Source organism: Sciurus vulgaris (genome assembly GCF_902686455.1).
Source record: "Sciurus vulgaris genome assembly, chromosome: 1".
In the NCBI taxonomy this organism is placed as follows: Eukaryota; Metazoa; Chordata; class Mammalia; order Rodentia; family Sciuridae; genus Sciurus; species Sciurus vulgaris.
In genome coordinates, this window is record NC_136461.1 from 112166514 (window position 1) to 112193000 (window position 26487).

Consider the following 26487-nt stretch of genomic DNA (forward strand, 5'->3'; position numbering starts at 1 on the left):
CCCTTTAGATTTTTTTTTAAAACAGATGCATGACTGCATGGAGTTAAAAAGGTTGGGGGGGGTAGGAAAAAAGTGGGTGGGGCTACCAAAAAACAAGCACCTTGAAAGATTCTTGTGATAATAAAAAAATTCTGTACCCTGACTGTATCAATGTCAAAATCCTAGTTCCCTTCTAATGGACATGGAAAAAGACAAACCCCAAAATAATGTGGCCCAGGGAGAAGGAATGAGAGAGTCAGTGTCTTTCCCGGTGACAACACAGGTCCCAGGGAGAAAATTTCCATCAAATATGAAAAGACAGTTTCTGAGAAGAGGCCAAAGCATTGATCCCACCCTAAACTGCCCACACCCTCCATCTGGCCCAGTAAAGATAGCCCAAACTGACATGCTCATTAGTTGAGTTACCTCTCAGTGTAACCTATATAAGCTTGAGCACCCACCCCTTTTGGCCGTTGGTCCAGAGGGACCAGAGGGATGGGTCCATCAGAGGCAGCACTCTGTTCCTGAATAACAGCTGTGCAGAGCTGATCCTTAAAGTTTGCGTCTAGCCCAGTCCTTTTGTGCTAACACCCTCCCCACTGGGGGGAACCACTTAAAAATATAGGGGATCTCTGTATTGTTTTTCATAATACAATTCCAATGATCATCAGAATTTCTTAATTAAAAATATTCAAAAACATTTTTAATGTTATACACTTCACCTTCCTGTTGAATTTTTAAAAGTCTGTATAAAGTTCTAACCACAAATTCAAAAAAATTTATGAAGTCCTGGGCATCGAGGCCCATAACTCTAATCCCAGTTCCTCTGTAGGCTGAGGCAGAAGGATCCCAAGTTTAAGGTCAGCCTTAGCAACTTAGCCTGGCCAAGAACCTTTCTCAAAATAAACAGGGATAAGGATATACCTCAGTGACAATAGCCCTGGGTTCAATTCACAGTACCAAAGGGAAAAAAAATTTCTTTTAAATCATGAGTTATTTCAACTACATTATTAATTTTGAAAGAACAGTAAATTTATTTATATTGTAAAATTTCCCCATCCAGAAATATGTTATGTTTTTCATTTATTCAGATCTTTTTTAGTGTCTTTCAATGCAATTTCCTACTTGTCTTCATATAGCGTTTATATTTTTATTTTTTCTACACCTTTTTAGATATAGTTTTTTTTTTAATTTTTTTTAGTTGTAGATGGACACAATATGTTTATTTTATTCATTCTTTTTTTTTTTTTTTTTTTTGCAGTACTGGGGATCAAACCCAAGGCCTTGTGCTTGCAAGGCAAGCACTCTACGGACTGAGCTATCTTCCCAGCCCCTTATTCATTCATTTTTATGTGGTGCTGAGAATCAAGCCCAGTGCCTCACACATGCTAGGCAAGCATCCTCCCACTAAGCCACAACCCCAAACCCTAGTTTTCACTATTATTGTGATTAAGATCACTTTTCTATTTCAACTTCTAACTGGTTACTGCTAGAATAAAAGAAAACTATCAATTTCCACATATTTATATGGTACCTAATAACTTCACTAAATTATCTTACTGGTTCTAAAAGTATTTAGTTAGTCAAATCCAGTGAAGCATGCCTGTACTGTAATCTCAGCCACTCATTAGGCAAAAACAGGAGGAATGCAAGTTCGAGAACAACCTTAGCAACATAGCAAAACTCCATCTCAAGTAGAAAATAAAGCTGGGCACAGTGGATCACAACTATAATCCCAGAGGCATGGAAAACTGAAGCAGGAGGATCCAGAATTTAAAGCCAGCCTCAGCAACTTAAAAGGCCCTAAGCATTCTGCAAAACCTGTCTCAAAATAAAATATAAGAAAAGGACTGGGGGGCTGAGGCTGTAGCTCAGTGGCAGAGTGCTTGCCTAGCATATGTGAGGCACTACATTCGATCAACATGAAAATAAACAAATAAAATTACTGCATTCTATCCATTTACAACTATTAAAAAAAAAAAAAAAAAAACCCTTTTTTAAATGTTAGAAAAAAAAGGGGGAAGGCTGGTGATGTGGCTCAGTTGTTAAGGACCCTTTTGTTCAATCCCTGGTACCAAAACAATAAATAAATAAAATAAAATATAAAAAGGATAGGGGATGTAACTCAGTAGTAAAGGGCCCCCTGTGCTCAAATCTTGGTGCCAAAAATAAATAACAGTATTTAGCTTATGTAGTTTTATTAGTGTACAAGCACATCCATCTTCAAGGAATTATTTTAACTATCCCTATTCAATATTTACTTATTTGATTTTCTTCTCCTACTGCATTATTGCAAGGGCTCTTATTCTATGGGTCAATTCAGGAGAAAGGGATTCACACCTAAGATGAAGAAAACTATAATTTCATTCATCTGAGTTTTTTTTATCAATCCTTTATCTTTTTAAAATTTTTTTAAACTTCATTTATTTTTCAATGTGGTGCTGATTGAACCCAGTGTCTCATATGCGTTAGGCAAGTACTCTACCACTGAGCCACATGCCCAGTCCCTCATCTCTGAGATTTAACATTCAATTACTTATGTAGACAGTAAACCACAAAAGTATTAGCAGTATCTGTAGCTCTTGTCATCAACAGAAGTCAGATATTTTTATCACATGACAGTTAATGCAAATGTCCAGAATTATTGTAATGTTCAACACTACCTCAAAAATATGATAATTAAGCTGGGCATGATGGCGCACACCTGTAATCCCAGTGTCTCGGGAGGTTGAGGCAGGAGGATCTCAAATTCAAAGTCATCCTAAGCAAAAGCAAGATGCTAAGCAAGTCAGTGAGACCCTACCTCTAAATAAAATACAAACACTGGGCATGTGGCTCAGTGGCTGAGTGCCCCTGAGTTCAATTCTGGGTACCCATTAAAAAATAAAAAAAAAGAAAAGAAAAGAAAATTATTGAATTTACCATTACATGTTATTTATTACTCTACTGCAATTTAATATTTAGACAATTATACTTTAATATAATCTTAAAGGTAACATTATCTACTACCATCTTATGTACTAAATAACGTTCTTTTTTGGGGAGGGTACCAGGGATTGAACCCAGGGATGCTTTACCACTAAGCCACATCCCTAGCCCTTTTTTATGTTTTATTTAGAGACAAGGTCTTGCTCAGTTGCTAAGTGCCTCCCTAAGTTGCTGAAGCTGGCTTTGAATTGTGATCCTCCTTCCTCAACCTCTCAAGTCCCTGGGATCACAAGCATGTGTCACCACACCCTGCTACACATACTAAATAATATTCTAAGAGTTCAATAGGTGTCTCCAAATTGCTAGAAGGGTTCATAACATACAAAAGATTAACAAATTTGATCTAGGGGTTGGGGTTGTGGCTCAGTAGTAGAGTACTCACCTAGCACCTGTGAAGCACTGGGTTTGATCCTGAGCACCACATAAAAATAAATAAAATAAAGGTATTGTGTACATATACAACTAAAAAATATTTTTTTAAAAAAACTGATCTAGGGCTGGGGAGATAGCTCAATTGGTAGAGTGCTTGCCTTGCAAGCATAAGGCCCTGGGTTCGATCCCCAGTACCGCAAAAAAAGAAAAAAGAAAAAAAAGAAATACTTCTGTAAAACATTTGTTAACAAAATCATATATTTCGTTTGTTAATGATATTAATACACTCCAGCCCTTTTCATTTTTTAAATTTTCCGACAGGGTCTCTCTAAATCTCTGAGACAGGCCTCAAACATGCATCCTCCTGCCTCAGCCTCCTAAATTACTGGGATTACAGGTATGTACCACCAACTACTAGCTACTCTGAACCATTTTTAGTTCCCGGAACAACCCAATTGAAAATAGTTATGGGTTGAATGCTGTAAAAATGCATGTTATCCAGAATCTCAGAATGTGTCTTTATTTGGAAATAAGGTCTCTCAAGATGTAATTATTTGGGCTGGGGTTGTGTGGCTCAGTGGTAGAGCACTTGCCTGGCATGGTTAAGGCACTGGGTTTGATTCTCAGCACCACATATAAATAAATGAATAAAATAAAGGTCTATCAACATCTAAAAACTATTTCTTAAAAAAGATGTAATTAGTTAAGCTTGAGGTTACAATGGATTGGGGGTTAAGGACTTTAGATCTTTTTATTTTTTTAAGGAAAAAGAAAAAAGAAAAAAAAGGAGATTCAGGTAGAGACAAAGAAATTGGAATGGTTAGTCTACAAGCTAGAGAACAGGAAGAGATTTCTCCTTCAAGGTCTTCAGATAGAACCAGCCTTGCCAACATCTTCATTTCAGATCTTGAGACTCTGGAACTGCAAGAGAATTCCTCCAGTTTGTGTTGTTTTAGCAACCCTGGGAAACTAACACAATAACAATGTATGGTTCATTTAATATACTGCTGGATTTGATATGCTAAGATTAGTTCTATTTATTATATTCATTCATTCATTCTGGAGATTAAACCCAGGGCCACTGATGGATTAGCTTCATTAAAATAGGGGGAGAAACTTCATGCGACATTAAGGGCAACATAGTTAAAGAATATTTTTAGTATGTTGAACTCAAGTACCTTCTATAAAAACCACAATTTAGCCAGACACCGTGGTGCAAGCCTGTAATCCCAGTGTCTTGGGAGGCTGAAGTATGAGGATCACAAGTACAAGGTCAGTCTCAGCAACTAAGCAAGGTCCTAACTCAAAAGAAAAAGAAAAAGGGCTGGGGATGTAGCTCAATGGTAAAGTACCGCTGGGTTCAATTCCCAGTATCAAACACACACACACACACACACACACACACACAAAATCTGACAGAAATTACAGCAACATATTTTAATCAATCAACATATTCTTCCAAATTTACAAACTTACTTCTAAATATAACTAGCTTTTCTGAGGTCTGGGGTGTTACCTCAGTGGTACAGTGCTTGCTTAGCACATGTGAAGAACTGCGTTAGATCCTCAGCACCACATAAAAATAAATAAATAAAGGTATTATGTCCATCTACAACTAAAAGAAAAACCTGCTTTTCTGAAACAGGAAAAACAATGTAAGTCACTGAAAACACCTAAGAGGAAAACAGGAATGATAAAGGAAGCATTACAAAACAGATAATAAAATGTTCAAAAAGAAATGAAGAAAACAATGATTCATGATATGCCTAATTTGTGTAACAAATGAACCACTTAGGATTTTTTTTTTCAATTTTTATTTTTAAAAATCTAGCTTCATTATTGGACATGGTGGCACACACCTATAATCCCAGCAACTCAGGAGGCTGAGGCAAGAGAATTGCAAGTTTGAAGCCAGCCTTAGCAATTTAGCAAGGCCCTAAGCAACTTTGTGAGACCCTTTCTTAAAATTTAAAAAGTAAAAAGGGCTGAGGATGTAGCTCAGTAGTTAAGCACCCTAGGTTCAATCCTAGTATGAAAAAAAAAAAAAAATTCCTTCAAATTATAACACACTGTACCAAACCCTGAACACAAAACACATCTTTAATACAAGAGTCAAGTGTATATAATTATCTTTAGTACATATTCACTTTAATACTGGATAGAGAGTATTTAAAAGGCTGGGGATGTAGCTCAGCCTAGCATGCCTTGGGTTTGATCTACAGCACCACCAGGAGCAGCACACTGAAATGCCAATATTAAAATAGCAATACGTCTGTAATTTTGTATATGTGGGGTTTTTTGTTATTTTCTTTTTCTGCAGTGCTGAGATCCAACAAACCTGGGCCTTACACATATTAAGCAAACACTACTGTTGAGATACATCCCCCAAAGTAATAAGGCACTGCAAAGCTACGATCATCAAAACAGTATGGTGCTGGGCCCAGTGGCTAGGGAGGTAAGACAAGAGGATCCTGAGTTCAAAGCCAGCCTCAGCAAACATGAGATACTAAGCAACTCAGTGAGATACTGTGTCTAAATAAAATACAAAATAGGGCTGGGATGTGGCTTAGTGGTCAAGTGCCCTTGAATTCAATCCCTGGTACCAAAAACAAGCAAACAAACAAAAAAAAAAACAGTATAACAGTATGGTCCTCACATAAAGACAAATACACAGATCAACGGAATAAAACACAGCAAAGAAAGGAGTCTTGGGGGGTGGGAGAACACCTCACAGATATGGTCAATGAATTCTCAACAAGAGTGCCAAAATCATTCAGTGAGGAAAGACCAGTCTTTTCAACAAATGGTGTTGAGAAAATCAGATAGCTACATGCAAAAGAATGAAGTTGGACCTTAACCTACTCCATATAATAAAGTTGAATCAAAATGGATCAAATACCTAAAGGTAGGGGCTAAAACTATGAAATTCTGAGAAGAAAATACAGAGGGACATTGGATTTGGCAAAGAATTCTTAGAAATGGTATCAAAAATCCAAGTAGGGCTGGCCTGAGGTGGTTGTGGCTCAGTGGTACAGCGCCTGCCTAGCATGTACTGCAGAGTTCAATTCTCGGCACCGCATATAAATAAATGAATAAAATGAAAGTCCATCAACAACTAGAGATATGTTAAAAATTTTTAAAAAACAAAGTAACAGGGCTGGGGATGAATGGATAGAGAGAATGTGGTCTATACATACAATGGAATATCATTCAACCTCAAAAAGGAAGTTCTGACACATACACAACATAGATGAACCTTAAAAGATATTATGCTAAATGAAATAAACCAGTTACTAAAGGACAAACACTGTATAATTTAATTTATATGAGGTACCTACATCATTCATACTCCTAAAACAGAAAACAAAATAGTGGTTGCCGAGATTAGGTAAAGGGAGAATGGGGAGTTACTATTTAATGGGTATGTAGTTTCAGTTTTCTGAGATGAAGAAAGACCAGGAGGTAAATGGTGACAATGGCTGTTCAGATATATAAATGTATTAAATGTCATCAAATTATATACTTTAAAATGGTTAGGATGATAAACTTAATTATGTATTTTTCTGCTATAAAAAATTTTAAATATATATACACACACACACACACAAACACACACACACACACACATCTCAGGCATAGTGGGCACACATGGAATCACAGCTACTCAAGAGGCTGAGGCAGGAGACAAGGTTAGCCTCAGCAACTTAGTGAAACTCTATCTCAAAAAAATAAAAAGGACTAAGGATGTAGCTCAATGGTAGAGCACTTGCCTCCCATGCACATGGCTCTGTGTTCAATCCATAGTACAGGGGGTGGAATATTCACACACACACACACACACAAAGCAGGTGTGGTGGCATGCACTTATAAACTCAGCTACTCAGAAGGCAAAGGAAGGAGTACTGAAGTTTGAGTCTACCCTGGAGCAACACAGCAAGACTGCATCTCTAAAAACAAAATAAAACAAAAACAAAACTTCCAAGTTGTCCTATATTAATGAGATAGAAGGTTAACCACTATAGATATGACCATGGCAAAAACAAGTTACAGCTGGGTACAGTGGCACATGGCAAATGTCTGTAATCCTAGCAACTTGGGATGCTTCAAGCAGGAGAATCCCAAGTTTGAGGCCAGTCTGGCAAACAGCAAGACCCTGTCTCAAATTAAAAAATAAAGAGTACTGAGGCTATAGCTAAATGGTAAAGCACCAAAACAAAAACAAATTACAGAAAAGTATATTAATATTATTCTTTTAAAATTTTTTTAGTTATTGATGAACCTTTATTTTATTCAATTATTTATATGCAGTGCTGAGAATAGAACCCAGTGCTTCACATATGCAAGCCAAGTGCTCCACCATTGAGTCACAACCCAATTCCTTTAATATATTATATTCAAAACCAAAGTCTAGAAGGTCTCAAACCTACTATGCCTACTATGTTACAGGCCCTGGAATAAATCAATAGACAGAATAGACAAAAATTCTAACCTTTATAAATCCTTTAATGGTGACAAGATTTAAATGCAAATTATAGAAGGAGGGAGACAAATTAGGCTCATAAAAATTAAGCAATAAAGGTCAACATGAGAATGGCAAGATGAAAAGATAAAGGTACTTCTAAAATAAACTTATTTATTAGTTCATTCGTTCATTACTACTGGGGATTGAACCCAGGGGCACCTCACCTCTGAGCTACACCCCCAGTCTTTTTATTTTTTTATTTTGAGACATGGTCTTGCAACTTGCTGAAGTTGGTTGCAAATTGCAATTCTCCTGCCTCAGCCTCCCAAGGCATCTGTATTACAGGCATGCACCATCATGCCTGACTAAAATTTTAAACTATGTGATTTCTGAATAAGATAGTGGATTACATGCACCTACTTTTACTCCCTCTTCTCCTCACACACTCAACAAATATATGTGTGTATGTGTATATATATATATATATATATATATATATATATATATATCCTTTATAAAGATAACCACAAGGATGGAAAGAATAGAAGAGCAGTTAAGTTGGAAACTAGATATCAAATGGAACATTGATCTAAATTCTAAACCAATAAGGGAAAAGGCAGAAAATCAACCTAATTTACACTATGGAATTCCCTAAAGCCTCAGGAACTCATGGCTCCAGGTACCAGTGGGTTTGCAGGGCAATGAGAATGAAAGCTAAAAGGACAACTAGTCAAAGTGTTCAAGAGAGATGTGGATTCTGATCCTATTCTCCATTCTTTCTGGCCTGAACAAGTGCCCTTTCCTCACTGTTTCAAAAGATTTTTTAATTCCCACCCAGTAGAAACCAAAGATTTTGTCTGGAAAAATCAGGCAAAGGTAAAAAGTGATAGTTCCACAGTAAAAAGAGAGAAACTAATATTAATGGATACATATTGAATGTTTCACTTTTCTTCGCTGTACAGACTCTTCTCTATTACATGTTTTCACTTTCTCGGTCTCCTTTCTCTTACTAACATAGCATATCCTCTACAAGGTTTCTGAGAAAGGATATAAGGGAGACCTTGAATATATAAAACAGCTTTCTTTTACTTTATTACTGAATACTTTGTCTAGGAATGAAATTCTAAATTGGAAATTATTTTACTTTCAGAATTTTGAAAACATTGTACCATTGTCTTCTACTTTCTAGTGTAACTATCAAGAAGACCAAGTTAATTCCTGATTCTTTTTTGTATTGTTGTTATTGTTGATTCCTAACTCTTTTGAATGTGACCAATTTTTTTCTCTCCGAAGCACACAGGATATTATGTGTATGTACTTAAATTTCAGCATAATGTGCTTGATGTGGGTGTGGTTTCGTCCACTGGTCTGGCCCCTTCCACCTAGAAATTCATGTCCTTTATTTCTGGGATATTTTATTTAAATGAAAGCAAAAAGTCCTGCAAAAAGAAATAAAAACAAGCCAGGTGTGCAGTGACACATCTGTAATTCCAGTGACCAGGAGGCTGTGGCAAGAGGATCTCAAATTCTAGGACAGCCCTAGCAACTTAGTGAGGCTCGAAGCAACTTAATAAGACCCTGCCTCAAAATGAAAAATAAAAAGAGCTGGGGATATAGCACAGTGGCAAAATATCCCTGGATTCAATCCCCAGGAACTCCCTAAAAAAGGTTGGAGGGTAGCTCAATTGCCTAGCAAGCACAAGACCCTCGGTTTGATATCCACTACCACATACCAAAAAAAAAAAAAAAAAAAAATTAAAATGGGGAGAAGGGAAAATGAGGAGGAGTATAGAGGACTGCTATGTTTTGTTAACAAACCTATAAAACTACTTAAGTCTTTACATATATGCACATATGATTTTGATTAAAATAACTTTAAACTTGGGTTGGGGGTGTGGTTCAGTGGTAGAACACTTGTCTAGAATGTGTAAGACCCTGCCTGAGTCAACCCCCAGTACTGAAAAATAATTTTTTTTTTTTTTTTTGCAGTGGTGAGGATTGAACCCAGGGCTTTGTGCACACAAGGCAAGCACTCTACCAACTGAGCTATCTCCCCAGCCCTGAAAAATAATTTTTAAACTAATGTATATGTGGTATCAACCAAGATGAACACATAAAAAGTAGAAATTATTTAAAAACACTTTTAATTGTTCAGTTTGTGCAATTAGAAAATGTGTGCTTGTCATGAAAGATACAGAAAAGTTGGAAAGGCAGAGGTTTAAAGGAAATATTGATGAGGAACTATGTAGTACATTAAACATTATTCAAACAGAGATGTGATTTTTAAATATTCTTTAATTTTTTTTAGTTGTAGAGGGACACAATACCTTTATCTTATTTATTTTTATGTGGTGCTGAGGATCAAACCCAGTGACTCACACAAGCTAGGCAAGCGCTCTACCACTGAGCCACAACCCCAGTCCAGAAATGTGTTTTAAATATATAAAAATATAGAAAAGTAAACGCTGAACAAGGTAGGAAGGCAAGCATCAGTTTAAAAAAAGGGCAGGTAATAGCTGGGTACAGTGGCACATGTCTATATCCCAGTGGATCAGGAGGCTGAGGCAGGAGGATCAACAAGTTCAAAGTTAGCCTTAGGAACTTAACAAGGCTCTAAAGAACTCAGGGAGCACTTGTCTCAAAATTAAAAAAAAAAAAAAATACACACACACACACACACACATATATATAGATATATATATATATCACACACACACACACATATATATATATATATATATATATCACATGTATATACGTATAAAGGGCTGTGGCTCTGATTCAGTGGTTAAGCGCACGGGGTTCAATCCCTGCTAAAAAAAAAAAAAAAAAAAAAAAGGCAGGTAGGTAAGCAAATAGGTAGAAATGAAGGAAGTTCTCTGGCTTACTATCTAGTTAGGAGTTCTAATCCCAGAACTGAAAGAATAACAGAAGCATACTGAACAAAAAAAGAAAATGAATAGGTAAAAGGGATAAAAGTAGGGGACAGTCAGTCAGAAAGAACAAGCAATGACATATTTCTTTCTGGTTTCTTTTTGTACCAGGGATTGAGCCCGGGTACTTAACCTCTGAGTCATAATCTCAACCCTTTATTTTTTTTTTTTTTTTAATATTTTTTAGGTGTCAATAGACCTTTAATTAATTAATTAATATGTGGTGTTGAGAATGAAACCCAGTGCCTCACACATGCTAGGTGAGCGCTCTACCACTGAGCCACAACCCCAGCCCTATTTATTTATATTATAAGACAGGGCCTTGCTAAATTGCTGAAGCTGGCTCTGAACTTGCAATCCCCTTGCCTCAGGCTCCTGGGCTGCTGGGATTACAGGCATGTGTCACCACACCTGGCAAAGCAGTGTTTCTAAAACCAAGTTTCAAGAAGCAGCTCATCAAAACAGTACAATTATGCAGTAAAAGAACTCAGAGAAGGATTCCAATATAAAACTTAAAAGTTACTGAAAGAGCTGAAACACAGAACTAGGAGAAAATATAGGAAGTTACACAAAAGATTTTAGGAAACTGAACACTCTTTCAGCTCCTGTTCAGCACCCTGCACTCACTTCTCCATCCCAACTAATGCTGCGCCCTACGGGTTGCCTGTTGTGATATTTCACCTTCTTCATCTACTAAATACAGGATACTGGGCCAGGATGTAGCTCAGTAGTGGCATGAAACCTGGGTTTGAAATCCCAGTACCAAAAAAAAAAAAAAAAGTAATATCCTGCCCTCCATTGTAGTACATCTCAGTGGTAATGATACCAAGATACAATGAAAAAAGTCTTGTAAACTTAGCAATTAAGAAGGCTGACTATGCTGGAGGAAGTGAGATTATGCCTGTAAAATCCAGTCACTTAGGAGGCTGAAGCAGGAGGATCTCAAGTTTGAGGTCAGCCTCAGCAACTTTGCAAAATCCCATCTCAAAAAATAAAATGAACTAGGGATGTAACTCAGTTGTAAAGCACTGGATTCAATCCTCAGTAACCCCACCCCCCAAAAGAGTAAATGAGACCATACATATGAGGATTGAAATAGATAATACATTTAGAACAACTACCATACTTTAATAAACTTTAGCAATTATTATAAAAGTATTATAAGTGAATTCTTGATGTCAATGGCTTAATCAGTGTTGTTCAAAAGGTATTTTCATATTAACATATGGAATAAACCACCAATGCTGCGTTTTATATTCATTCATTTATTCAACAAACATGTATTGAACTCCAGTCCTATGTATTAGGCATTACTGTAAAAACTGGCATACTATTGTGAACATGGAAAGCAAAAGTGCTCTCATAAAACATATCTTAATTACATTATTGAAACCATAAAATTTATTTTGTCCATTCTAACTATGGTGAAAATGTGTAGGGAAAATACAAAAGAAAAAAAGGAAGAAATGAGACATAAATTTAGAAAATTTATCTGAAAAGATGGAGATCGTTTCTGATGTAGAGACTAAATAAAAAATGGGAAAGTGTACTCTGGAATATAGAAGAAATTAATAAAGGTTTAATAAATGTGCCATTCCTTCCTTTGGGTTTGTTTTCTTATGAATGAAGGAATTGTCTTGTTTGACAACTATCTTGTTTCCAATTCAACACTGGAACATTTGCTAATGCTTACTTACTAATATCACATGGTATGAGGCAGCATTCTTAAAAACACGTGGAGTGGGCTGGGGATGGGGCTGGGGTTCAATGGTAAAGTGCTCACCTAGCATGTGTGAGGCACTGGGTTCCATCCTCAGCACCACATAAAAATAAACAAAATAAAGGTATCATGTCCATCTACAACAACAAGAACAACAACAACAACAACAAAAAAAAGATGTTCCTACAAATAGGTGTGTGTTTTCAAAAGGGTCTTAAATGTGTTCTTTTATTGTTACATTCCAAATGAAATAAACTATATAACCACAGAAACACCGGACAGACTTGTTACTCTTGTACCCCTTTACAAGACTGTAACACTACAGAATTAACATTTAAAATAAATATGTGACTATTCTGGGGCAAAAAAGATGGCTCCAAAGACAGTTTCCACAATGGAGGATTTGAATTTCATTAGTTTTGGAGTTAAGCAATTTCAAGTTGTTATGACCTAACTCAAGAAAAAAGAATTTTTTCTTTTACTGCACTGGGTAGAACCTGTAATGTACAAAGCTGCTCCCCCTGACCTTTCCGATGCAGCCATTTTCCCCGCCTCCGTTACACTTGTCAATCTGTGAACATCCTAGCTAGCTATTGGTTCATCAGTCAGCTTGGAAGTATCCTTCTCCAATATTGGTCCCCTGTTAGCCCAGAGGAATTCAATTGCTTTACTGTAGCTACCCCGTCATCTTTTCTCATCCTTCTGTCTCTCCTCCTCACTTTCTCTATCCTCCTGGCTTTCACACTCTCTCTAGCGTGCACCCTTTCTCATTCTCTTTCTTTTCCTCTCATTTTCTCTCTTACCCTGCAGGGAGACACTGTTTGCTTAATAAACTCCCTTATGTGATTTCCCGTGTCCGGTGTGGTTTCCGTGGGATTCCTTACAGAACCCAGGGTCTTATACATGCTAGGTAAGTCTTCAATCACTGAACTACATTCCCAGCAGGTTTCATTTTCCCGAGTATTGCAATTTAGTTTTTGAAGACCAACCACCACTTGGCATGTGGAAATTCTTGTTATTACTGTCTTTGAAGAAAGTCATCCATACAGAACACACAGGATGTGGGAGCAATCTGACTGTGACATATGTCACCCCATTGATCCCCAGGCTTGATTTAGTTGAACTGGCTGGGCAGGTGGGTGGGTGTTCCCTTCCTCTCTCACCACTCTATGTGCTTCCCTCTTAAAGCTGCCCACTCGGTCAAAGAGGACAACTTTCCCTGATAGAGGAGGACTGTTCTTCAGTCAACCTACTATACAACTAGCTGCCCTCCCCATTAGAACCTCCAAACAAGCTCTCAAGGTCCACAGAGAACACAAAACATTTTCTTAAAATACCCATAAAACAACATATTATTGTCATCTCTTTTAACTATTTGAATGGGGAGGGGGGGATTAGCATGCCAAAACTAAGCTGAGACCACTATTTTCAAAGCAACAAAGAAACTAAAGTTCCAAGAATGCAGAAATATCTACTTCTTAATTTCTAAGAACATACAGTATATTCAGGATGGTGCCACCAATCTACTGCATAAAAAATAGGCAGATTGGGGTTCTTTTTCAAAAATGTTAATTGTACTTCAATTGCTGAATTAGTAAAATACACTTAATGAGTTTTTGAAAGTTCTTTGCATTTAATATATTTTTAAGTTTGGATTTTTTGTTTGTTTGGGCAGTACTAGGGATTGAATCCAAGGCTTCACAGCTTCACACATGCTAGACAGTGCTTTACCCCTGGGCTACATCCCCAATACTCCTAAAAAGTATCTTGACATCTTAATTTTATGCTGCCTGAATTTTTATTTTCCTATATCTGAAAAAAGCAAATAAAGGTAATGGATACTTTTAAAACTAGTGGTTAGAGTGCTCACCTAGCATGTCTGAGGCACTGGATTCGAGTCTCAGCACCACATAGAAAACAAATAAATAAAAGAAAGGTATTGTGTCCATCTACAACTAAAATCTTTTTAAAAACTACAATTATAGAGGTGAAATTACACTAAAAGAACATTTTTTCCCTAAATGTCAGCCTTACAAAACCAAACTGCATTCTTCCTTTTGTTTTCTATATTTTCCATCCACAATAAATTGTGAATAGAACATAAAGATTTTTCTGCTAATGAGAACACCAGAAATCGAGAGGAAAAACCTACACTTACTACAAACTAGTTCACATCTCATGTTTGAATATTGAATTGTAAATCAAATCAAAACCTAATACTTTCCCAACTAGTCCGTAAGTGCACTACAAACTGCATACCCAATTTAAAAAGTGTTCCTCAAATCAGACATAACTTTCCCATGTTCAAATATGAATACACAACCAGCGTAACTCCACATCACGTACAACGACAAGAATGGGAAGTCATACTCCATGTATGTATAATGTCAAAATACACTCAACTGTCATGTATAACTAAAAAGAACAAATAAAAAATTTTAAAAGTGGGGCTGGAGGTGTAGCTCAGGGTAGAGCGCTTGCCTAGCATGTGTGAGGCACTGGGTCGATTCTCAGCATCACATATAAATAAATTAAATAAAGGTCCATTGACAACTAAAAAAATACATTTTAAAAAAATTTTAAAAAATTAAAGTAACATTTAAAAAAAATTTTTTTAAATAAGTGTTTCTCAAAATTGTTAGCAATCCATACACAAAAAAGACTACCTGCCACTGGTAAGGAGAATTAATGAAAAATGATAAAGTATGAAAAATTATCAATTTATACAGAAAAAAAGTCATCCTTACCTTAAAACTATCACTTCAACACAACACAGAGACTACAAAACATCTTATTATTCTGATTCAGGCCCATATTGAGATGAAGAACCAGGTCCCTTGAAGACTGCCACAAGCAGTCTTTCAATCAGAATAAGTGGGTTGGGGATGTGGCTCAGTGGTTGAGCATTTATTTGCCTATTATGCACAAAGTCCTGGGTTCAATTTCCAGCACTTTAATAAACCAGAATAAGTACAATTAACATCATCAAGAGTTGTTATTAACCCTAATTAAAGATTAACTTAAATAAAGCTTTAAGAGAAAAGAGAATTCTTTTTTGGAGGGGGCCTGGGGATACCAGGGATTGAACTCGGGCACTGGACCACTGAGTCACATCCCCAGCCCTATATTGTATCTTATTTAGAGAAAGGGTCTCACTTAGTTGCTTAGCACTTCGCTTTTGCTGAGGCTGGCCTTGAACTCAATCCTCCAAGTTGCTGGGATTACAGGCACCACCACAGTCGGCTGAAAAGTGAATTTTTTAAAAAGTCTTTTGAGCTGGGCACAGTAGTGCACGCCTATAAGCCCAGTGGTTCAGGAGTCTGAAGCAGGAGGATGGCAAGTTTAAGACCAGCCTCAGCAAAAGTGAGGTGCTAAACAACTCAGTGAGATCCTGTCTCTAAAAAAAATGCAAAATAGGACTGGGGATATGGCTCAGTGGTCCAGGGCCCCTGAGTTCAATCCTCGGTACCCCCCAAAAAAGAAGTCTTTTGAAAACATATAAAACAGAACAAGAACCATAGGGAAACAACCAGTACTCAACTCCAAAAACGCAAAGTATGAAAAAAAAAAAAAAAAATAGGTATGATGATTGGGACTGGGGTTGTAGTTCAGTGGTAAAGTACTTGCCTAACATGCGTGAGGCACTGGGTTCTATCCTCAGCACATTAAAAAAAAAAAAAAAATGGGGGGCTGGGGCAGTAGCTCAGTGGTAGAGCACTTGCCTAGCATTACTGGGTTTGCTTCTCAGCACCACATAAATGTAAACAAATAAAAGTATAAAAAATACAATAACATTTTAAAAATGAATAAAAAATAAAGGTATTAGGTCCATGTACAACTAAAAATATTTTAAAAATTAAAAAAAAAAAAGAGGTATGATGTCCCTGCTCCCTAAAATGGTTCTAAGAAAAGAAGGAATGACAATGCAGCAAAGGATTCTAACCAGAAAATAATTTACTTTCTTTTCACTGAGCACAGCACACTTCTACCCTATGTCCCTCCATTCATGGATCTCATTTTCCAAAATTCAACAGGCTACTAAAGAAGTCCACAACACATTCATGATCTCCACCTTTTGACAGAAGGGGGAAAAGGGAAAAATGAAAAAAAATAATAATAATAATAATACATTTTCTGATTTAATTATCATGTATTGAACATGGAACTGATAACTTAGAAGAGATGGAAGAATTTTTTTAACATCAAAAGAGACTTCTAGGGGCTGGGGTTGTAGATCAGTAGTACAGCGCTGGTCTAGCAGGTGTGAGGCACTAGGTTCGATCCTCAGCACCACATAAAAATAAATAAAATAAAGGTAATATGTCCACCTACAACTAAAAAAAAAAATTAATTTTTAAAAAGAGACATCTAAAAATTGCAGAAAAAAGCAAAGAATAAATAAAACCATGTTTCATTAATGAGGGTCCTGAACCAAAAAAATGTTCTGTGATAAGAGACTGAAGCTGCTATTGATCAGTTAATGAAAATACAATCAAGAGATTGTTATTCTTGTGTGTATTGTTTAAAAAACAAAACAAGGGTCTGAGGTTGTGGTTCAGTGGTAGACCTGCCTAGCATGTGTGAGGGACTGAGTTCCATTCTCACCCCCACCTATAAATAAAAGAATAAAAATAAAGGTCTATCAACATCTAAAAATTTTTTAAATATTTAAAATAAATAAATGAATAAATAACCAAACAAAATAAACCAACCACACCCACACAGCTGGAAAAAAGCTTCTGACATATGCACTAACACTTGTTTACCCAGGCCACTTAATAAGAGAAATACTTTGCAATTTGACTAGGTTATATAAGGATTTTGCTATGTGTAATCAGTTTGAAATCTTGTTTATTTGCTCCCTAGTTCACAGATAAGTTATTTCACTCCAAGGTCAGATTTTCCCTAACAGCATTTGCCAGTTGTAATAGCTTCATTCCATCACTCAGCACTTTCTTCAACAGAATTTTAGTCATTAATTTTATTGCCCTTTCCTGAAAAATTTTTTAAAGATTAAAAAATTAATATTGATATGTGACATACCAACATCTTTAAAAAGCTCTGTTCCCAGCATTGTGAAAAAGACAGTAAACTTCGGTGTTCCAAATGTTAATATCAAAACCCGGATATTGCAAAATAATACTGCCTTTCAGAGACATAAAGAAATTCAAATTTCAATTTCAACAGTGGGTGACAGCAAGGAATCCTTCCTCTTCCAAACGCCCCCCCTCCCTTTTTTTTGTACTACTGGAGATTGAACCCAGGGGCCCTCTACCACTGAGCTCTACCAGTCCTTTCCTTTTTATTTTGAGACAGGGTCTCTCTAAGTTGTGAAGCTAACCTGGAACTTGTGATCTTCCTGCCTCTGCTTATGGAGAAATCACACCCTGTCAAAAATAAAGATTTCTGGGAAAGGATGTATTTTACTTTGCAAGAGAATGGCCAAAGTCATCAAAGTAACTACGTCCCCTAAAATGAAACATTTCCTAGGGAGAAATAGCTGTAATATTATGAAAATTGGGATTGGGAGTAAAACTTTGAAGATTTGAACTCTCTAGACCTGCATTACAACCTACTCCATTCTCTCAGACATGGCCGGTTAGATTTTAATTAATGTTCATTGAGAAATGGCATGGAACTAAACTTTTTCTGAGAGAATGGGAACTGTCTCAACCCCGTTCTAATAAAATTTAAACCTGGAATTCTGTACCAAAGACATGTGCTGAACCCCAACCATTACACAAACCTCTGCCCTCAGCAGCTGAAGACAAAAACTATAGGCCCTCGTAATACTTAAAAAGCAAATTTCAAAATACAGCCCGAGGGGGTGGTGGATAAAGCCTAGAGTTCCCTGAGTACATATTCAAGAACTTTAAAAATTTTTAAATTAAAACTAAAATCTAAAAGCAACGCCTCAGCTAAACAGCAACGTGTATCAATGTTTATGAATACAACTACTCTAAAAGTAAACTAAGCCACTCTACCTACAGTTATACGGCACCAGGCAGCTTTAACCCGCATAGGGTTAAAAGAACACATCACAGACCCGAACGACGCCAAAAAAGAGTGGAGGCCGGCCAGGCTGCTGCCTCAACAGTTTGAGTCAGGGAACCCCCAAGTCCACTCGCCGGCTCTCTCTGTCCCACTCGTGTACTCCCTGTGCCCCAGGATCGGCCCCTCCCCCACGTCACTCCCTTCCCCCACCGCCCCCTAGTCGCCCCCGTCCGCCCCAGCGCGTTCAGCCCCAGCTACAGCAGCACAGTCCTGGGTGTCCTCAGTTGTCAGCCCCTTCAGCCCCTCCCCCTTTAGAGGAGCCCCAGTCCTCCGTCTCCTCACCGGGGTTAGCAGTCGTCGCCGCCATGGCCTAGATGCCACCGCCGCCGCGCCACCCCCCTCCGCCAGTGGGAGGAGCTGCCGCCACCGAGCCCGAGGAGGGAGGGGAGGGAAGGGCCACTCCCCAGAAGCGGCGCCCCCCTGCCGCCACCGCTACCGCGGAACCCAAGATGGCGGATGCAGCAACCCCCACCACCCGGGCCCCCGGGTAGAGAGGCCCCGCCCACGTGGTGGGCGGAGTCAGGTTACAGCCAGCCTCTTTGGGACTTTGGGAAAACTGACCAATGGAAACGCCAAATTGACTAGGGGGCAGGGCTGGTGACTGCGCCCGCCTGTCCATTGAAGGCAGGGCAAGGAAGAAGTCCAGCTGTCTCCCTAGACACACCTTCTTTGCGTCAGAGGAAGGTCAGTGACCAGTTGACGTCAGTGAAAAGCAATGAAAATGAGTATTTCACTAAAAACTTTAACTTTGTAGTCTGTTCGACCGGGTGTTCTCCCTGCAGACGATTTATTTTGTAAATCTTCTTTAGGTGTTCTAATATTTAAACTTCAAATGGTGACGTCCTTTAGTGAAAAAAAGTTCAACATCTAATTTTTGAATGTCTTCTAATGGATCTGATAGGATAAAATGATCTGGGCACTTCTGATCTGGTAAAGGAGATAGTGACAGCCAAAACCAGAGGCAATGAATGAACAAGTTATTTTTGACTAAGAAGGATGAGGTGACATCTTTTGGTCAATAATAGGGACAAAGTGACAAGTTTTCAGTAAGGAAGTGATAAGATGATGACTGCATAGATTGATTTTCTAGTAATTGGAGGCATTGAGCACTTTGGATTACTTATGTCTAGTCAATTTTTACTTTGCAGATAAGGAAATAGAAACAAAGAGGTTAAGCAAGGAACATTCAGCGAGTGGTGTGGGAAGCAAAATGAAGACGTCTGAGACTAGAAACATGTTCCACCCATCCCCTTGTTCTGAACTCTACAAATTTAGCACTACAGGGTACTACTACCTTTTCATGTATCTTCACAAATTGTTTAATATGGATTTAATTAGAATTTTAACAAAAATCCTATTATGAGTTGTTATGTGTACTACAAAGATTACATTGATTCACTTATCTCATTTAGCTAAAAGCCAATACATTTTAAATACTTTGCAAATTAGTTACATTTGTTAAAATTTCATTTTATTTGTTACCATTTTGTTTTTATGCTTCTAATTCACCAAAAAGAAATACATCATCCACTTAGCTGGATTCAGTGGCCCCTGCAACTCCAGAGACTGAGGCAGAAGGATGGCAAGTTCTAGGCCAGCCTTGGTAACTTAGACCCTTTCTCAAAAGAAAAAAGTTAGAGGCATAGCTCAGTGGTAAAGTGCCCTGGGTTCAATCTCCAACACCTACAAAAATAAAATATAGAAAGAAGTACACTAACGCATAAAAAATAGTAATGAAAAAAGTAACAAGTACTTCAATTTAAAATTACAATTGAGTTTAATTAAGCAAGACTCGAGTGCAGATATAGAATGTAAAATATGTGTCTTTAAATACATTAAGTTTAGACTGGGTTTGTAGCTCAGTGGTAGAGCACTTGCCTAGCACATGTGAGGCACTGGGTTGGATCCTCAGCACTACAAAAATAAATAAATAAATAAAATAAAGGTGTTCCGTCCATCTACAACAAAAAATATTTTAAAAATAAATAAATAAATGTGGTAAATTCATGAAAGCAGCCAAAAAATTAAATGTAACTAGGAAGTACAACTATGAATATCTAAAAATTGAATTTTATTGGACCAGCAATTAATTCATTTGTCCTTTGCCTGCTACACTTTTCCTGTTAGGAAATTTTTCAGTCAGTGATGTGGAAAGCATTGAAGTATCGGGGTTGGGCAGAAGGGAGGGAAAGCGAGGGTATAGGAGAATGAGAGTGATCAAATTATGTTCTGTGTAAGTTCAAATATAAAAATTCCCACTATTACATATAATTTTAATGTACCAATTAAAAAAAAACTTGACACTTTCAAGATACTTTTAAACAAAATGCAATAACTTCTCTACTGAGTAAAATGTATTTTTTCAGAAAAAAAATGCAAAACTATGTTTCCTAGTGTGACAGGAATGAATTTTCTGGATAAAAGAGATGACATTTACATCCTTTATAGAAAAAAAAAATTGGTAGAAGTCATTTTGTTGGGGCTGGGGTTGTAGCTCAGTGGGAGAGCTCTTACCTGGTATGTAATAGACCCTGGCTTCAATTCTCAACACCACATATAAATAAATATGTAAGTAAAACTAAAGGCCCATCAACAACTAAAAAATATTTAAACAAAAAAAGGTCATTTGTTACATAGATGTTTGTACAAATAGCTACAAAGTTAATAACAAATACCTAGCTTAAAGAAAGTATAACAAACTATTGGTAAAAATCTTTATCAGACATTACTCAGAATCAGGGTATATAACTTGAAAGGTCAGTATCAGCCCCGTACTCGCTAACAAAAGTTTACATAAAGAGTGAATGCCATTGGATACAACATGATGGCAGTTCCATTGCAGATGGTAAGATTGCAAAACCTTGATTTTTAACTTTAAGAACAAAATATCAGCTGGGCATGGTGGCACACACCTGTAATCCCAGCAGCTCATAAGCCTGAGGCAGGAGAATTGCAAGTTCAGAGCCAGCCTCAGCAACTTGGAAGGCCCTGAGAAATTTAGTGAGACCCTGTCTCAAAATAAACTATAGAAAAGGGCTGGAGATGTGGCTCAGTGATTAAGCACTCCTGGGTTCAATCCCTGGTGCCAAGATGGGGGAAGAACAAAATATCCATATTTTGCAATCATCCATCATATGCAATACATGAAAAGAAATGCCCTGAAACTTCCTGCTTAGTTTATCATTAAAAAATTCAAGTTACAGTGAGTTTGGTGGCACACTTCTGTAATCCCAACTACTTGGAGGCTGAGTCAGGAGGACCACAAGTTTGAGACTAGCTGGGTAAATTAGCCAGACTCAATCTCAAAATTTAAAAAGGGCTGGGGATATAGTTCAGTGGTACAGCTCTTACCTAGTGTATGCAAGTCCTTGGATCCATTCTAGAACTGCAAAATAATTATAATAAATTCTAAAATAAATAAAATTACAGAAGACATTTTTCACTTAGATAAGAATTATTTTGTAGGCAGTCTGAAAAAAGTCATCTTGGGATCAAAACTGATGGAGCTATACTTTGATGCAGAAAGGATCTTGTTCCTACAAGAAATATTTATCCTAAATTTTGATTCAACATAGAACAAATTAGTACAAACCATAAATACAGTAAAATAGCAGACAGTGAGGAAAATCTTAGAGAATAAGAAGGTAAATAAGTATTTTTCACAAAGAAGTACAGATACCAAGAATAAGTAAGATGCAGTTATAGTTTTTTAAAAAAATATTTTTAAAGATGTTGATAGACCTTTATTTTATTCATTTACTTATATGTGATACTGAGAATTGAACCCAGTGCCTCACACATGCTAGAAGTGCTCTACCACTGAACCACAACCCCAGCCTCAGATTTTTTTTTTTTTGCGGTGCTGGGGATTGAACCCAGGGCCTTATGCTTGCAAGGCAAGCACTTTACCAACTGAGCTATATCCCCAGCCCTCAGCAACTGAGCTATATCCCCAGCCCTCAGATTTATTTTTAATAATGACTAAAGGAGCCAGGTGCAGTGGCACTTGCCTGTAATCCCAGCAGCTCAGGAGGCTGAGGCAGGAGGATCAAGAGTACAAAGCCAACCTTAGCAAAAGCGAAATACTAAGCAACTCAGTGAGACCCTGTCTCTAAATAAAATATAAAATAGGTCTGGGGATGTGGCTCAGTGGTCAAATGCCCCTGAGCTCAATCCCCAGTACCAAATAATAATATTAATATTAATTAATAATTAATTAATAATAAAATTATTATTATTAAAGGAAAAATTCCTTCTTTTATGTAAATAATACTAACAGAAACTATTTTTATTATTTCAAGTGTACATACTCAAAAAGCTTATCTTTTTTTCATTAACCTGAGCTTATAACTTCAAATTCTAAATGCCATGTGTTATAGTTTGGATCTAACATGTCACCCAAAGGCTCATGTGTTAAAAGGCTTGGTCCTAACTGATGGCATTATTGAGAGCTAGTAAGGTCTCATGGAAGGAAGGAAGGTTACCAGAGATATGGCCATGAAAGGGATAGTGGAACCCTGATTCCTCCTCTCTCACTCTGCCACCTTGAGGTGAGCAGCTTTACACTGCCCCTCATTCCCATCATAGACCCAAAGCAGTGGGGTCAACTGACCATGAACTGAATCTCTGAAACCATGAGTCAAAATAAACCTTTCCTCCTTTTAATTTTATCTTCTCAGATATGTCATAGCAACAGAAAGTTTGCTAATATACCAACCATGGTTGCTTTATTCTTGTTATTGCTGTGGGGTTTTGTTTTTGTTTTGTTTCATTGTGTGTGTGTGTGTGTGTGTGTGTGTGTGTGTATGTGTGTGTGTGTGTGTGTGTGTGTGCGCGCGCGCATGCGTGCTGCATATCAAACCCAGGGTATCACTTGTGCAATCATTCTGCCTTTGAGTTACATACCATCCTCAGTCCACCATGATTATTTTTTAGTGCATATTTTTTATTAACCTATGCACAGTTACTTGTTTTCTGTTTGTGGAAGTAATGGGTCAAACAACCACCACTAAGTCCCAACAGAAGAGAAAGAGTGGCTTAGCATGCATAAGGTTCTGGGTTCAGTCCCCAGCATCAGTGTATCCAGACTCCTAATGTTGTTCTCAGACAAACCACATCTATCTGCCAATTGCTTGCCAGCAAAAAATCAGTCTTAGCTGATCAGGAAGAATTACTACATTACCTGAAAGACATTTACATTTTCTATTTATTTTACCAGGGAATGTAGGACTTCCATATAAGAGTTTTTTTGAAAATCTGCATGTTAGTGGAAGTTCCACTAAAGATGGTTACAAAATCATGATTATTAATGTTAGAAACAAAGTACCAGGTGATAAAGTGCTTGCCTAGCATGCACTAGGAACTGGGTTCAATCCCCAGCACTGAAAAAAAAGAAAAGAAAAGGTTAAGGATTTTGTAAGAAGACCAGACTATAATTATGATTCAGATGCCTTGACTGCAAACTTTATTATTTCACAAAACATGATTATTTATTTATTTAGTTATTGATATCGGAAATTGAATCCAGGAACATTTTACCAGTAAGCTACATCCCCAGTCCTTTTTTTATTTTTTTATTTTGAGACGAGGTCTAGCTAAATTGCTGAGAATGGCCTCAAATTTTTGATCCTCTTGCTTCAGCCTTCAGAGTTGCTGGGATTATAGGCATGTACCACCCACCACGTGTTTTCAATGTGCAATATTAAAAAAGTTAATATTACTACTATAATTTTTAAATTATATAAATTCTATTATCTTAACCATTATGGCAAACCATCTTCTTCTTCTTTTTTTTTTTTTTTTTCAGTGTTAGGATTAAACCAAGGGTCTCACACATGTGAGACAAGCACTCTTATCACTGAGTTACATGCCCATCGCAAAGCAATTTTTTATTTATTTAGAACAGTAATATGCAGATGTGCCAAATTTTTTTTTTAAGTATCCCTGAATAGAATTGCCAGCTTTAGCCAATAAATTTCATAGGACAGGTCAATTTGATTTTAGGATAAACAACAAATAATTATTTAGTATTTTTTTTTGTGATTGTTACAACTTCTTTTAATTTACCTACATTTCTTCCTTCCAGCATTGCTCAGAGAGGCTGAGAGAAGGTGTTGCCCTTCTTGTTTTTATTTTTTAACATTTTACTTTTTAATTATTGATAGAATTTTATTTTATTTATTTATATGCGATGCCAAGTATTGAACCCAGTGCCTCACACACACTAGGCAAGCGCACAACCACTGAGCCACAACCCCAGCCCTCTTTTTTTACAAAATTTTTTATTTGTTCTTTTTGGTTATACATGAGAGTAGAATGTATTTTGACATCTCATACATACATGAAGTATAACTTCCCTTCCTGTGGTTGTACCTGATGTGGAGTTACGCTGGTCATGTATTCATATATGAAGATAGGACAGATGTCTGATTCATTTTACTATCTTTCCCATTCCCATCCTCCCTTCCCCCCACCCCCATGGTCCATTCTGGAGAACCTCCCCATCCTACTATTATGAGTCAAAATCCATATATCAGAGAACATTTGCCCTTTGGTTTTTTGGGACTGGCTTATTTCATTTAGCATAAGTCTCCAGTTCTAGTCATTTAGTGCCATGTCATTCTTCTTTATGGCTGAGTAATATTCCGTTGTGTATATGTATTATTTAGTACATTTTGAATGTTGCATAGGACAACTTGCACTAAAGAATTTTTATATTTTATCTGACAACCCTACTTTTGGAGGATAAAATTTTAAGGCTATTTGGGGGAGGAAAAAAATAGAATCAGGAAATCCACTTAGGTAAGTAGCTACTGCAGAAATCTAGGACAGAATTATAAGAACTTGACATATTCTATTTGTTATGGGGCACAATTTAAGAACAGACCAATCACCACTGAGAAGTCCAAATTTGAGAGTCTTTATTAGGCCGGCCAGCTGACTGTCTCACACAATGCCCCAAAAAATGGCTATTGGGAGAACAGCCCTGACCACAGGGTTGTAGGGGTTCTTATACCAAAAATTACATTATGATTCGAAATTACACACTAACATCATGAGATCATCGACAGAGGGGGAAATGGTTCAAAATGACCCTTACCTAGGTACAAACTAAAGAATGGTTGCTAACATCCACACAATCACTGTTCACATGGTACATTGTTTAGGAGCAATAGGAATCAAAAGCGAGCAATTTTTTACTACAAAGGAGTTGCCATTGTATATTATTAAACATGTCACACCAAGTAACTGATGATGGGCACAGAGGCAGGGTGTTCCATGGGAGAAGCTTATTTCCTATATAACATGGAGTCTCAAAGCAAAATGGAGTCTGTTTAGTCATTTCCCTTAGAGTCTGGTCTATAACATTCTCATGGAGTCAGATCTGTCAACCCATCACATATTGAAACTGAAAAGAAAATTATTTCCATAAATACTGTTGTTACAGAATAATCAACAAGACCTACCATATAGTTAAATACGAAATGAAAGACTTGTGATGACAAAAGCTTTTGGATATCAATAACAAAGACAAATTCTGAGTGAAAGTTCACATTTGTTTAGTTAAAGTATTAGCTGGTGGAACAGTCAGGTAAAAATGCTTATAAAGCATAGGAAATCATAGGACACCTAACCAAAATACAGGTGGGGTCTAGACCTAAACTTATGCATCACCTGTAAGAGACTTATTGTTGCAAAGAACATCAGCACCAAAATTAAAAGAGATAAGAAAATGGATTTTAAAAAAGAAAGAAAGAGAAAGGGTTGGGGATGTTACTCAGTGGTAGAGTGCTTGCCTGTCATGCATGAGACTCTGGGTTCAAGCCTCAACATCACAAATAAATAAATAAGAAAACAAAGAAAAAGGAGATTATTTTAAAAAGGCAATAAGAAAAAGAACACCTAAAAAATGCTTATTCTAGAGTGTAGAAGAAGGTAAGAGATAACCTGTTAAGAATCAGACAATAGAAGCTAAAGGA

General features: G+C 37.1%; 1 protein-coding gene and 1 long non-coding RNA gene across 5 annotated transcripts in view; one reads left to right on the forward strand and one right to left on the reverse strand.

Annotated features, from left to right (window-relative positions):
* LOC306642436 overlaps nt 1–15474 on the forward strand; it is a 29481-nt gene extending 14007 nt beyond the window's left edge. Inside the window, exon 2 of the long non-coding RNA XR_013758507.1 lies at nt 14387–15474. This is a non-coding gene — a long non-coding RNA (uncharacterized lncRNA). The remainder of the gene's footprint in view (nt 1–14386) is intronic.
* The window catches only part of ARNT (aryl hydrocarbon receptor nuclear translocator), a 72107-nt gene extending 53127 nt beyond the window's left edge, over nt 1–18980 (reverse strand). For 2 of the 4 annotated variants that reach the window (XM_079107265.1, XM_079107263.1), the window contains exon 1: nt 18791–18980. In XM_079107265.1, coding sequence (XP_078963391.1) covers nt 18791–18815 — 25 coding nt within the window. In that variant the 5' untranslated portion in view covers nt 18816–18980. The remainder of the gene's footprint in view (nt 1–18790) is intronic. The other 2 variants (XM_079107264.1, XM_079107262.1) reach the window with 1 other exon arrangement.
* Between the last annotated feature and the right edge of the window lie 7507 nt (nt 18981–26487).